Source organism: Pyxicephalus adspersus, chromosome 11 (genome assembly GCF_032062135.1).
Source record: "Pyxicephalus adspersus chromosome 11, UCB_Pads_2.0, whole genome shotgun sequence".
Taxonomy (NCBI): domain Eukaryota; kingdom Metazoa; phylum Chordata; class Amphibia; order Anura; family Pyxicephalidae; genus Pyxicephalus; species Pyxicephalus adspersus.
The window spans coordinates 26,346,171-26,359,135 of record NC_092868.1 but is presented as its reverse complement, the minus strand read 5'-3'; the positions used below and the strand labels follow the sequence as shown (position 1 = coordinate 26,359,135).

General features: G+C 36.7%; 1 protein-coding gene across 1 annotated transcript; it reads right to left on the bottom strand.

Annotated features, from left to right (window-relative positions):
- Nucleotides 1-5,318: 5,318 nt before the first annotated feature.
- Nucleotides 5,319-12,585, bottom strand: LOC140340497 (C-X-C chemokine receptor type 3-like). The gene is made up of 2 exons (XM_072425750.1): nucleotides 12,458-12,585; nucleotides 5,319-7,945 (listed from the first exon to the last, which is right to left on the bottom strand). The coding sequence occupies exons 1-2, from the start codon at nucleotides 12,479-12,481 to the stop codon at nucleotides 6,941-6,943; spliced, it is 1,029 nt and encodes a 342-aa protein (XP_072281851.1). The 5' UTR covers nucleotides 12,482-12,585; the 3' UTR covers nucleotides 5,319-6,940.
- Nucleotides 12,586-12,965: the final 380 nt, after the last annotated feature.

Here is a 12,965-nt window from a genome sequence, read left to right as displayed (position 1 = left end):
GTCATTTCCATCCACATTGATGATTATATGTTCAACCTTTAACGCCTAATGATTCTGTGTATTTGTACTTTTATATAGCTGCCAGAAAGGAACATAAGGTATATCTGTACTCATGATGCAGCACATGGGTATGGAAATTAAGAGTCGCTATATAAAAAACTCAATCACACTGTCACTGTCACAACAGAAGAGACCAAACCTCTGTATTAGCTTTTAACTTAAAGTATTATTAGGCTCTCCATGCTGCGGCCTACTTCTGCACTTCTGGCTATTTCTCGGGAAATATTCCTCGAACTTCCAATGGGTCCGCGAAATGTCAACGAACTGATTTCGCAAAATCAAATAGTATTTTTTTGAGTAATGGACAGCGCACAGAAGGCAGCATAAACATTAGGACATTGAGAAAGGGTGGCGTGTAAACTAAACCCATTAGCAGCAGTCTCTGCCGTCAAAACAGCAGGAGGACGCATTGCTAGCTGGCATCATGACCTGGATGACATGTGTTAGGAATGTCAACCATAATTTTGTGGAGAAGTAGCGCGGTGACATTAGGCAAAAGGATGGAGGACCAGAGACAAAGCGTGGGTCAGCGAGACCAGTAGCAGTGTGTGGCCTCTGGTCAGCTATCGCCAGGGAGACCGCAATGGTAAGTGTCATGTAAAGCTGGGTGTAGTGCATTGTCAATGCCACCCAGAAGTGTGTATTATAATTTTAATGAATGGAGTACTGACAGGCTGCAGCAACAGCAGGAGAAGGCGGTGGGCCCTGAGTTGTAGTGTGGACCGCTTTAGTAACTGGCATCTAGAGCTGGGTGTAGTCCATCCTCAGAAATGTAACTGTACCAAACAGGCTTCTTTGGTAAATAGCAAGAGGTATCAAACATTGAAATATATGTATTTTTTTAGAGTAGGACAGAATTTTTTTCTTTAGCAAACTTGCTTTTTTGGTAAATAGCAAGGGGTATCAGACTGAAATATCTGTATTTTTTTTGGGTAGGACACAAATGTTTCTTTAGCAAACTGTTTTTTGTTTTTGGTAAATAGCAAGAGGTATCAAAGACTGAAATATCTGTATTTTTTACAAGTAAGTAAGAAAGACATTTTTCTGCAACAAACTGACTTTTTTTGGCAAATAGCAATAGGTATCGGACTGAAATATCTGTAATTTTTAAAGACTAGGACAGACATTTGTTCTTCAGCCAAATGGCGTTTTTTGGTAAATAGCAAGAGGTATAAGACTGAGATATCTGTATTTCTTTTTAAAGTAGGACATCATTTTTTTCCTAAGCAAAATGCCTTTTTTTGGTAAATAGCAAGAGGTATCAAAGACTGAAATATCTGTATTTTTTTAGAGTAGGACAGAAATTTTTCTGCAGCAAACGGTCTTCTTTGCTAAATAGGACCAGGTAGCATCAAAAACTGCAATATCTGTAGATATACAGAAGGCTCCAAACCTGTCCCTGTCACAATCCACGTCTTCCCCTGCCGCAAGATCGAACTTACAAATCTCGCTCGCTCATCCCTACTTTTGGCGTTTGATATTTGTCACTTTTCTGAAATTTCTCAATAATTTTTTTTCTATCCACCACTGTTGTTTTTAGATTGGCTACATTGCTTTACAAATGCCCAGGATGTGTCTGATGTGCTGATGATTTATGAACTGACATGACAGGCAGCTCCAAAGCCCAGAAAGGTAAGCTGCTCCCCAGCTGCTCCTCTACAGATAGTTCACCAGTGACTGAAATCAGCAGTAAAAAAGTGTTATTCTGAGCATGCGTTTTGTTTTCATAGTTCTAAGAATGATGTAGCATGTCATTTAACCATAGGCCAATATTTTACCTCTGTGAGAAGTCTACAGTTTCCGTTTCTAAACTAAAAATTTGGGGGAAGTGGCACTTGTAGATAAGGTGGAAGTTGGAGGTGGATGTTATAAGTGATTACTGATAAAATACCATTATGATGTAAGATTGTATGAATATTTTTATATGAAAAAAAAGAGAAGGGCAGCATACTACTATACAACAATATCCAATGTGTGAGTATTTTCTCAAAATTAAACCTCGGTTTACCATTTTTTTAGGCTACATGGTAAAAAATCATTGTGAAACTCTAATTATAATATCATCTATTTACCATATATAACATTATTGAGCATTATTTACATGAGCACTATGAAGCATATGTCTTGCAAAATATTGTACTTTTCCCTGCATCACTAAGTGTCTGAAGTGCTTTAAACTGCCTGTGGGTTTTAGGATTCTTTTATGGTAACCAAATATATTAAATCACGAAGCCACAAAGGTTTACTTATATAGGAAGATTGTTAAAGTTTACCACTAATACTGTTTAGTAGTGATGCAACAGAAAACTAACAACCTGTATAGACACCTGTTGTTCAAAGAGTTTTAAGGAAGAAGTTGAATGGATGTTCTGATCTCTAGATAAAAATCTTTTGTTATTGCTATCCAGATGTCTTGTTTCAGGTCCTGGTAGTTTGTTCTTGGTTTAGTCCCTATGCAGAGTGTGTATAAAGTTTTGTGTGAATTTCCGGAGACAACCAGTCCTCCACTGGGTAGCTTATATCACACCAAAGTCTTTCATGCTGTTCATAGGGAGGACTAAAATATCATGTCAAAATATCATAAAGTCAATCAGCTATAAAAGGCACCAAGCTGGAATTCTTCTAAAAATGTATATATCTGGTTGGGTCTTACTTCAGCACATTTGAGTAATAGACCTAATACATACATGCTGTATGAATATGAGTGCCAGAAATGTTCCTTGTCTTTATTTTTGGCCAAAGTGAGAAAGCATTAAAGCCATCAGCCAAAGCATCAACTTGACACCCGGGAAACAAGTGTTTTCAAAAATAAGGTCAGCAATGGAATCCTCCATTTTTCTATGACTTCTCTCCTTTATGGGTGCAGTTAAAATATATATGTGAGTTAGGTATGTGAACTATCTTACCTGCTAGGTGTGAAATTCTGTTCACTTATTTATATTTCACTTATCCCCCCAAAAAAACACAAATAGGTTCTGACCTTGTTTTTCCCCACTGCAGTTAAGATATTTTTTTTTACTTGCATATATTCACCCAAATGAGGGACAGTTAAGGAAGAAAGAGGAAAAGGGACTGGACTTGTATGTGATAGAGAGACAGTCCCTCCAAACTAGGGACAGTTGAGTGGTATGTGCTTATATTACAGGCTAATGTAAAGAGACAAAGAGATGTAACAGATTTTTTTAAAAATCTAAAATCTTTTTCTGACCCTAACATGCACTATGCCACCACTGGTAACTCACAATGTTGTTTGGACTCTGGCTTCTTAGGAGCTCTGCTTCCATCTAATGCCTAGAATCCACTGGCTTTCTTTTCAGCCTCTGATCACCACCTGTCTCCAACACAGGGGCTGATCCCTTCCCTCAGCCTCTTGCTGATCAGTTCCTCCTTTGGAACACTCTCACAGGGCAGCCCACTCTGGCTCTCTCTCAGCCTGGCATTCCTCTCTGGCTCTCTCCAGCCTGGCATCCCTCTCTGACTCTCGCCAGCCTGGCATCCACTCTGGCTCTCGCCAGCCTGGCATCCACTCTGGCTCTCTCTCAGCCTGGCATCCACTGTGGCTCTCTCTCAGCCTGGCATCCACTCTGGCTCTCTCTCAGCCTGGCATTGGCATCCACTCTGGCTCTCTCTCAGCCTGGCATCCACTGTGGCTCTCTCTCAGCCTGGCATCCACTCTGGCTCTCTCTCAGCCTGGCATCCACTCTGGCTCTCTCTCAGCCTGAAAGCCACTCTGGCTCTCTCTCAGCCTGGAATCCACTCTGGCTCTCTCTCAGCCTGGAATCTACTCTGGCTCTGTCCAGCATCTGACTGCTCACTCTCAGCCTGGATCCCTCTGGCTGAGTGCAGATGCATATTAATCCAATCAGGATTGGGTGGAGCCAAGGGGCCCACCCCTTTCACTATCTTGGCCGGCTCCAGGGCCGTAAAGTTTCATGTTTCCTTCTGAATACCTACACAGACCTATCTTCTCATTTTTCCCTGGAGCCTTTATTACATTTTCTTTACACTTTTCTAACATTATAAGTGACACTCTGTCACAATATATATATGTGTGTGTGTGTGTGATGTATTGATGGTTATCAAGCTGTAATAATGTGTACTGCTTCAGCTTTAAAGCAGACGCTTCCTTTTCCTCAACCAAAGCTAATCTACACTAGCCCCAGCTTCATTATCTTCCCTCTTGAATGATTATTGATTTTCAGGAAACCCTTCCTGTGAGTTCAAGCAGCCATGGACCAAGTGTCTAGTCCTCAGCCTGGATAGCAAATGGAAAAAAAAATTAAATGAAACCTTTGCTTAGTAGGTTTCCACTGCTAAACCTTACTGTTTTAAAATGCAAATGCTTCCTTCTCTAAAGCTGTGTACACACATTAGATAGTAGTCAAATGGTCATACTTGATCAGGAATGACCACTGTGCATTTCTATGGAGAAGAGCACAGTGGGGTGCTGCTCACTTATTATTCCCCCATTGAACAGAATAGCGCTGTACAGCATTAATCATTCATCTGTCACTGGAATGGATCATTAAAGATAACCTCCTCTGACAACCATCGGTGATCTGTATAAGGCTTAACATAGAACAAGTTGTTCTGTAAACTCTGCCTTCACTAGCTTGTGAGCTTTTACAGATCAGTGGTTTAAAAGCTTGCACCATTGATAGTATAAAGTGGAACTAAACCCGTGCTATTCACTGATTCCCATTCCATTGAACGCCTCCATCTTCCTTCTTTCTCCTGATGATCTACAGCTACTTGTTTGCTCAGGCTGGGATGGTGTAAGTTCATTTCTTTCCAACACATGCAAGTAAAGTTGGAATTGCCGGAATTCTATGGCCCAATTCCGGAATTCTATGGCCACCACTGTGCATGCTCAGATTTTTGACAGTTCAAAAGATTAGGTAAGATTAAGTAAACTGGATTTCTGTAGAAGGAACATCCCCTGTACCTTTCTGCCTGATCCTGTATTTTTCAAAGTGGGACTTTTAAAGCCTGTTGGAAAAAAATATCCAGGGTGCCATTGGTGATCTAATAAAAATGTTTGTTGCATGGTTGTGATGTACACTATAGGTCTAAATCAGCTTTGCTGATTGAGTTTGCTTTACCAACTAGCCAAAAGTGATTATGCCTCAATGACTTTCACCCTACCTTAGACTCCTTTGGAAGGTCAGTAAGTCTATTCCTTTCCCTAAAAAGGTAGTCAGAGGCTTGTGTCAGCCGGAAAAAAACATAAAGACCCTTGTGGAAAAATGGTGTTTGGTTAACTATTGGATGTTTATTAGTTGTTTTATACACAATGCTCCACAACATTTAATGCTATTTTTACGTAGATAATACAACAGGCATGTCAAAGTAGTACATTTTTTTTTATTAAGGTTCAGCAGCCTGAGGTGATGTTGCATGATAAAAAAATGAAGAAGAAATGTCTTTAAATTACAATTTAAAAGGTATATATTTTACTTTTTTCATCCTTTGTAAACCAGTGCTCACAATCCTCTTAGCCTTTTCTTGTCCATATGCACTTTTTTCAGTGTCAGCTGCCCGTCGTTGTTCAGGGCTTTCCTTATAGTGGCGACAGTGCATCATATCTACACAATTTGTCTTGGTGTGGTCATATCAGAGCTATGTTTGACATGAACATAAGTGGTGATAGTCCTCAACTCAACACTAAACACCTGATCAAAAGACTCTTAAGTCAGAATTAACATGTATTCTATTAATTAAACCTGGATATATACAAAGACTAAAAACAACTTTAGGAAAAATTTCAGTAGGTTAATGCTTGTTATCATGAACTATTCTTAATATTAGTTATTTGAAACTTGCACTTAATTAGTAGTCTTGGTCCCAAGAAAGCAGTAATTATATATACTGCTTAAGCTCTGTATACTTTTATTATCAGGATGGTACTTCCTGCTTAAGCTCTGTATACTTTTATTATCAGGATGGTACTTCTATAATATTTGTTGTTGGCAAATATACAGATCTAGATATCTCAGACACACATGTATGTATACTAAAAAGGTTGGTCATACTGCAGTGGTGGTCTTCACAACCAGCTTGCTTTTAAAATACACTGTTGCCAACATAATGAAAGGATACATTTTTGGGGCCATATTTCCATTTCCACAGGCTTTTAAGACTTTCTTACAATTGTTAATTTATTAAACAGAGTACACCTATCACCACAATGTTTACTTTTAATAAAGGGGTAGATAACCCTTTTATATTAAGCACAATTGTGTTTTTCTTTGAGGGCTCTGGGGAGGTGTCATTATTTTTTAATTTTATAAAAGCAATGACCAATATCAAAGACTTATCTTTCTCCTTGCATCTTTTAATCTTTTTAAATTTCTGGTGCAAGTTGCTCATCTGAATGGTGGAACATTGGTCATGTTGTTTCTGACCAAATAATTGATTTTCTGGATTATAAGGTTTATCAGTGATTCTGTCCAAAAACTGATCTTTTTGGCACAGAGCATAAGACCAGTGCTCCACAATTAAACCACACAGACCACAATGTGGTGGCGAGATAGTTTGTTTAATACTATAATAAATGTATTTTCTTGGAGTGTGTATGAAAACTTTAGGGAATGAGAATTACCCTGTATGTGGTTTATAAATAGGAATAAGCCAAAAGGGAAACTCAAATTGCAAAATAAAATAACCCAGATCAGCCAATACTATGCTTTCGCATTTTCTCTCTGCCCTATTATATTGCCATTTGTAAAATCAATTCTAAGCAGTATTTAAAAGCTAACTTAATAAACATGTTTTGGTAATATTTACAGTGTTGTATGATGATATAAACTAAGTCATCAGACATGATTAATGGAAGAAGATGACTGAGAGGTGACTGAGAAGAGACTGTGGAGGAAAATGGTCACATAATCTTAGAATAGGAGCAGTTAGATTCTGTGAAGATAGTCCCTTCTCTGGAAGTAACTGTGGCAGAGTAAAATGCCTGGTTGCTCAATCTTTTGACAATTTTGAAGATTTCTCTTCTAAACTTAATTCCAACAAATGCGTACACGATTGGGTTGATGCACACATGTGAAAGACCCAATGCCTCAGTGACAATTATACCAACGTCCAAGTTCTTCTCAAAATTGCAATCACGACTGATCATTTCTAAACGTTGCAGGCTGTCAATCAGTTGTACAACTTTGTAGGGTGCCCAGCAGAAGACAAACACAAGTAGAAGGACAATGATAACCAACTGCGACCGTCTGGAGTGGTTGTGCCTAGACCTTTGAAGCGTGCAAAATATCCGAGAATAGGAGAACACCATGAACACCAAAGGAATGATGAATCCAATTGTAATTTCTACAAGTTGAAGAGCAACTCTCCAAAAGGTAGACTGACCCAAGGGAAAGTTATATGTGCAAATTGAGCCTGTAGATTCTCTGAAATAAAATTCTTGCCAGGACAGAGTGCAGGAGAGTACCCATATGAAAAGACAAATAAAAAATGTGTGAAGAGGTCGCTGCTTTTTATGAAGTTCTATGGCATGGACAATTGAAAAATAGCGATTTATGCTTATGCACACCAAGAAGAAAATGGTGCTGTATACATTTATGGTGAAAAGAGCTCCTAGAATCTTGCAAGGAATGTCACCAATGATCCAATGTGAACTGTACTGGAAGGCCCAAAAAGGCAGAGTGAATCCAAGAAGAAGATCCGACAAAGCAAGCTGGAACAAATAGTGGTCTGCTAGAAGCCAAGGGTCACGTTTTGCAGCTAGAACATACAACACCAGCCCATTGCCTATTATATCCAGCAAAAAAACCACCATGTATACGATTGGGATGAAATAGCCTGTAAAGTCAGTGACTGACTCATTCGTCACACAAGCAGTGGCATCCTCCATTGGTGACTCTGTGAGTCCCTGTAAACAGTAATTGGGAAAATAATTATTGTGACTGCTCAGAGCTTTCAAAAACCTAAACTGGTAAAGGTATTCATAGATCATTTGCACTAAAAAGGTTAATAGACCACATCTTTAGCATGTCTCTCTGTATCTGTATTAGAGGGGCAATCTTGCAGGGAAAAAGTTTAAAAAAAACCTCTATACATGTAAAGTTAAAACAGATGAAAAATCTCCACCTGGTAAAAAAAATACTCACCTAAATTCGTTGTCTAGGTCCTAAGGCCATTTTAGTGTGCAGAGGAGCAGTTATCCATCACTGCATATGCACCTGTGCTGATCGGGGGAGGAAGTAAGAAGGGGAATTCGTTTAATGGGGACAAATGTTCTAGTGACAGCTGTCTAAGATGGGGAGTCCCCTTACTGTAGAGAGATCTAAAACATGCAGTAATAGCAAATCTTCCCAGTGGACACAATATAAGTGGCTTTAACTCTTTCCAAATCTAAATTAGAAGAAAACAAATTGGATCTATATACACTGTACGTTTATTCATCCTTTAAGCTGTTTATGAATTATAGAGGTGTAAAAAAACAGTTATAAAAAATATATGACAAATAGGTATTGAACTATGCATTTAGCTGTTTGCTGGAGTGGAAAAAAAACATGTATGTAGTATGTGTGTCTATATAGTAAATCTTTCTTTGTAAAAAAAAAAAAGTAATGTTTATTACTCTGTGTTAACCACAAATGGGTTTATAAACACATGGATTTTCAATATGAGTCAGCCACTGATACATCTAGAATAAAAAAAAGGTACGCAGCTGTGGTTCTGGGCAGATCTTAAAAAATACCTAGTAAACAGATTTTAGATGGTTTGGTGTTCTAAGACTTGTGTTTTTATATCTACTATCTCATTATTGTTTTTAAGAATCAAAAATAGTAAAAAAATGTATTTGATTGAATAGCCGAAGTCAGCAGACCATCACCTCATTTACGAAGCTATGTGAATTATACTTTGCTAAGTGAACAGCCTAATGTATGTACGTGAACCCCAATATGGTTATTCTTTATAGGTAAAGTAAATGTAAACCCATGCAATGAACATCTCCTAATTGCATCCTTCTGGTCAAATAAATACCGTATTTTTCGGACCATAAGACGCACTTTTTTTCCTCCTAAAGTGGGGGGAAAATCAGGGTGCGTCTTATGGTCCGAATGCAGAGGTACAGGGGCATATTTTTTTACTTACCTGTGTCCCCGCTGGTCCCCGGCTGCGCCGATCTCTGCCTCTGTCTGTGTTCCAGCGTGCGGCACTTGTGCCCGCCCACGAATCTTGTTTTCCCTTGTGCGGAAAACCTGGTGCGTCTTATAGTCCGGAGCGTCTTATGGTCCGAAAAATACGGTAGGTTTTATTAGATTTCAATAAGTGCATGAATAAAAAACAGTTGATACCAACAGAACATAAGAGTTATTGAAACTTTCCACTCATTCTCCAGTGCTATCTCAAGTAGCATTATTAATACTCTTCAGTTCACTGTGAGTTACAGAACATTTCTTTCTATGCTATAAAAATGAAAAGAAAGTGTTTTGTAGTCATAATTCACTTTCTGTTTTGGGGTTACCATGCTGCTCCACCATAGATACAGTAGAGCAAGGAAGTGTTGTCATTCTGTTACAAGAAATACATTATCGTCAGGATCACCTGAAGCCTAAAAAAAAAAGGAACAAATACAGCCACTACATCTTAAGACTGCTGAACTACAATGTAAAATATTGCATTAAATTAACAGGTCCAGGAAGCCATATATCCTAATCATACCTAAAAAAGATGCCTGTTTCCTGATTTGATGACAAAACCTTGCGCAATGGGTAGTAGAATCAAAGTGTAGTCAGGTGCTCATATTCCATTTCTTGTTTCATCTAATTTTAGTGACTTGTAAGCCTTAAAACGGCTAATTGTCGAAATACAAAATGAATTTCTAACAAATATATATTATTATTATTATTAATAATAATAATAATAATAATAATATTAATGTATTTATATAGAGCCAACATATTGTGCAGCGTTTTCCATAGGAACACTAGGTTTTTGACAACTATATAGTTACACAGGTAGATTTAAAAAAGACATAAGTCCATCAAGTTCAACCATTAGGGAAGTAAGCATATCCCATATAAAACACTTTAGACATAGTTGATCAAGATGCAGGCAAAAAAACCTTTAAAACTCTGGTTCAAACTGCTACAACAGGGAAAAAAATCCTTCCTGATCCCATGAGGCAATCCCAGGATCAACAGTCTCTGTTATCTTTACTTAACATTAACATTTACTCAGTTATATTCTGGGCTTCTAGAAAAGCATCCAGCTTTTTCTTAAAGCAATCTATAGAATGTACTAAAAGTACTTCCTGAGGGAGCCCATCCCACCTTTTCACAGACCTTGTGCTAAATCCCTTTCATATGTGCATCTTTGTTCTTTGCAACAACCTTAAAGTGAACAATTGATACACAAGTTCTCTATACGGACCATTTATATATTTATATAGGGTGATGATATCCCCCCTTAAACGTCTTTTCTCAAGGGAGAATAAATTCAGTTCAGCTAATCTCTCCTTATTGCTTATTGCTGAACTTCTCCATTCCTTTTATTATTTTAGTGCTCCTCTCTGCACTCTCTCCGATTCCACAATATCAATTCACTTCAAAATGATTTCTCCTAATTTCTTGTGGCTCATCATCTTCAGGACTGTAAGCAAATAAAAACTTCTGAGCTGGATGCAGTCAGTGATATTAAATTCATTATTTTACAATTAGAATTATTTTTTATTTTATTTAGAAAACCCATTTTTAAACAGCATAGTGATGTCACTTGGAAGAAAGTGATACTCTTGATTTTCTAACTTAAGCTTTAAAACATTGCTTCAAATGATCCCTGTTAACTTGCTATTTTCCCATATATAAACCAGGCAAGAACAGTCTGACTGTGCATAGATGCTCGTGTACCTACAAAAAAATATATGCATGGCCAAGGGTGACATCTATTTAAGTAACTGTTTGATTAGAGAGTTGTTTGTTAGACCCCTATGATGACGAAACAATCATATATAGTATTTCATATTTACCTAAATAAAAATATGTTTTTCTTTCCTTCAATCCTGACAAAGTTTGTAAAACAAGGTACGGTACTCTAAACCCTTATTCACTCTGCTGTGTTCAATGTAGCATTCTGCATTTGGGGCTTATTGTCAGTCTGACAGATAAAATCACAGTAAGGAAATAGGTGCCAAAAAATGTGGTTCCAAATTGAATAATTATTTCACTTTTGTTTTACCTATTTAACCCCTAATTAACTAAATTATCTCCAACAATACAATTTTTCTTCCTCCTTGCAGTAACTGCTTTCTTACAATTCTTTCATTAAGTTTTTATATTTTTATGTGGTGTTTTTATTTGATGCCAGTTTCTTTGTTGCCTAAAGTGTGCAGTGTTGTGTTAAAATAATTTTTTTTTACTATATATATATATATATATATATATATATATATATATATGACCCTTCATTTATTTGCAAATAATATCAGCAATAAATACATTTACAATGAATACTTCATGAAGAACATAAATATATAGAGGTAGACCCAACAAGTTGAAGAATAAATTGATTACTTTATATGTACAGAAATAGTTAAAACTGTAGAATGTGTTTGTTTTTTACATTTAAACATTTTTTTGCTTTTAATATATAATAGTATAATTACCAAAAGATTACTGATTTTATTATGTATTACTGAAGTGAATATGTAAACAACTTTTAATATCCATCTTTCTCTGATTCCCATTCCCTAATGGTACCTAATATGTTTACATATTGTTTGGTGCCGTTAATGAATAATAGACACATTGGGCTCAATTAATTAAGCAGGGGATCTGACATTCTCTCAAACATTCCCTGACGGAAATCAGTTGCTGCCATTGAAACACAGCCACATGGACCTAGAAGATTGCCTTGAGGGAATTCCTGATTCCCTGTTTTATAAATAGAGCCCATGGAGAAATTTTTAAATAATTTTCTTACCTTGAATTATTTTTAATCTGACAGAATTATATTTGGTGATCGAGTAACTTTTCCTCTGCTTTATTTTTTATGAGTTGTATAGGTAGTTAAAGGTGCATTTTGTGTAGATGCAACTATAAATATTCTTTCCTTTCTAGACCTTTGGAAATATTCTGTAAGCATTTCTACATGGCAGAACAAAACTGGCCACAGTATAAAAAACCTTGTGCAGACTGTGCTATATTAAAAAGCATTCACTTTAGTAAAAAAGAGAAATAAAACAAAAACAAGACACAAAATATATCTATCTATATATATATTATATATATATATATATATAATTATATATAAAATATTTATGATGAAGTCATTGTAGTTTATTTCATGTTTTTCTGAAACTTCCCTGTTAATTTGAGCTATGTGGGTAATTTTTTATTTGAATCTCTTGAATAAGATACATGTTAGAGATACTTACATAGTCATATTCGGAGGAGGTCATCCTGCAATTTTACAAAGGAGATAGAATCCTCCAAACTGGCATAAAAAGAGAAGATACCTTGCTTCCCTCTGTGAAAACTCTGAAGCTTGTAAAGCTAAAGTCTGAGAGTTATGAGGAGAGGGGGCTGTCTGTAAAAATAAGAGAGGGGAAGTGGTTTTAAAAAACAAAAAAGGGTTTTTTGTAAAAACTCTTCAGCGTTTCTACTTAGGATGACCACAGAAAACAATGATGCTTTCAAAAATAATATGAATAATAATAAAAAATAGTGGAACAGAAAACAAAAAATCTAGGTAAAGCCGAACTGTAAGTTTAAATCGGTTGGATGGTGGGCTAATAAAAGAGTGACACTTTGCTCTTTACATGGATGTTTTAGATCTATTTTTTCTATACTAATGAAATGCCCCTAGGGATGTTAAATTATGTTCTGATTCAATAAATAGAAATAGTTTTCAAACACAAGTAGACAGAGGAGCCCTTCTTACTG

Excerpts from the sequence above, each read along its gene's own strand:
- LOC140340497 (XM_072425750.1), bottom strand. The coding sequence starts at position 12,481 with ATGACCTCCTCCGAATATGACTAT. Across the intron at positions 7,946-12,457 it reads CCTCCTCCGAATATGACTAT|GGACTCACAGAGTCACCAAT; the intron begins GTAAGTATCTCT and ends TACTGTTTACAG.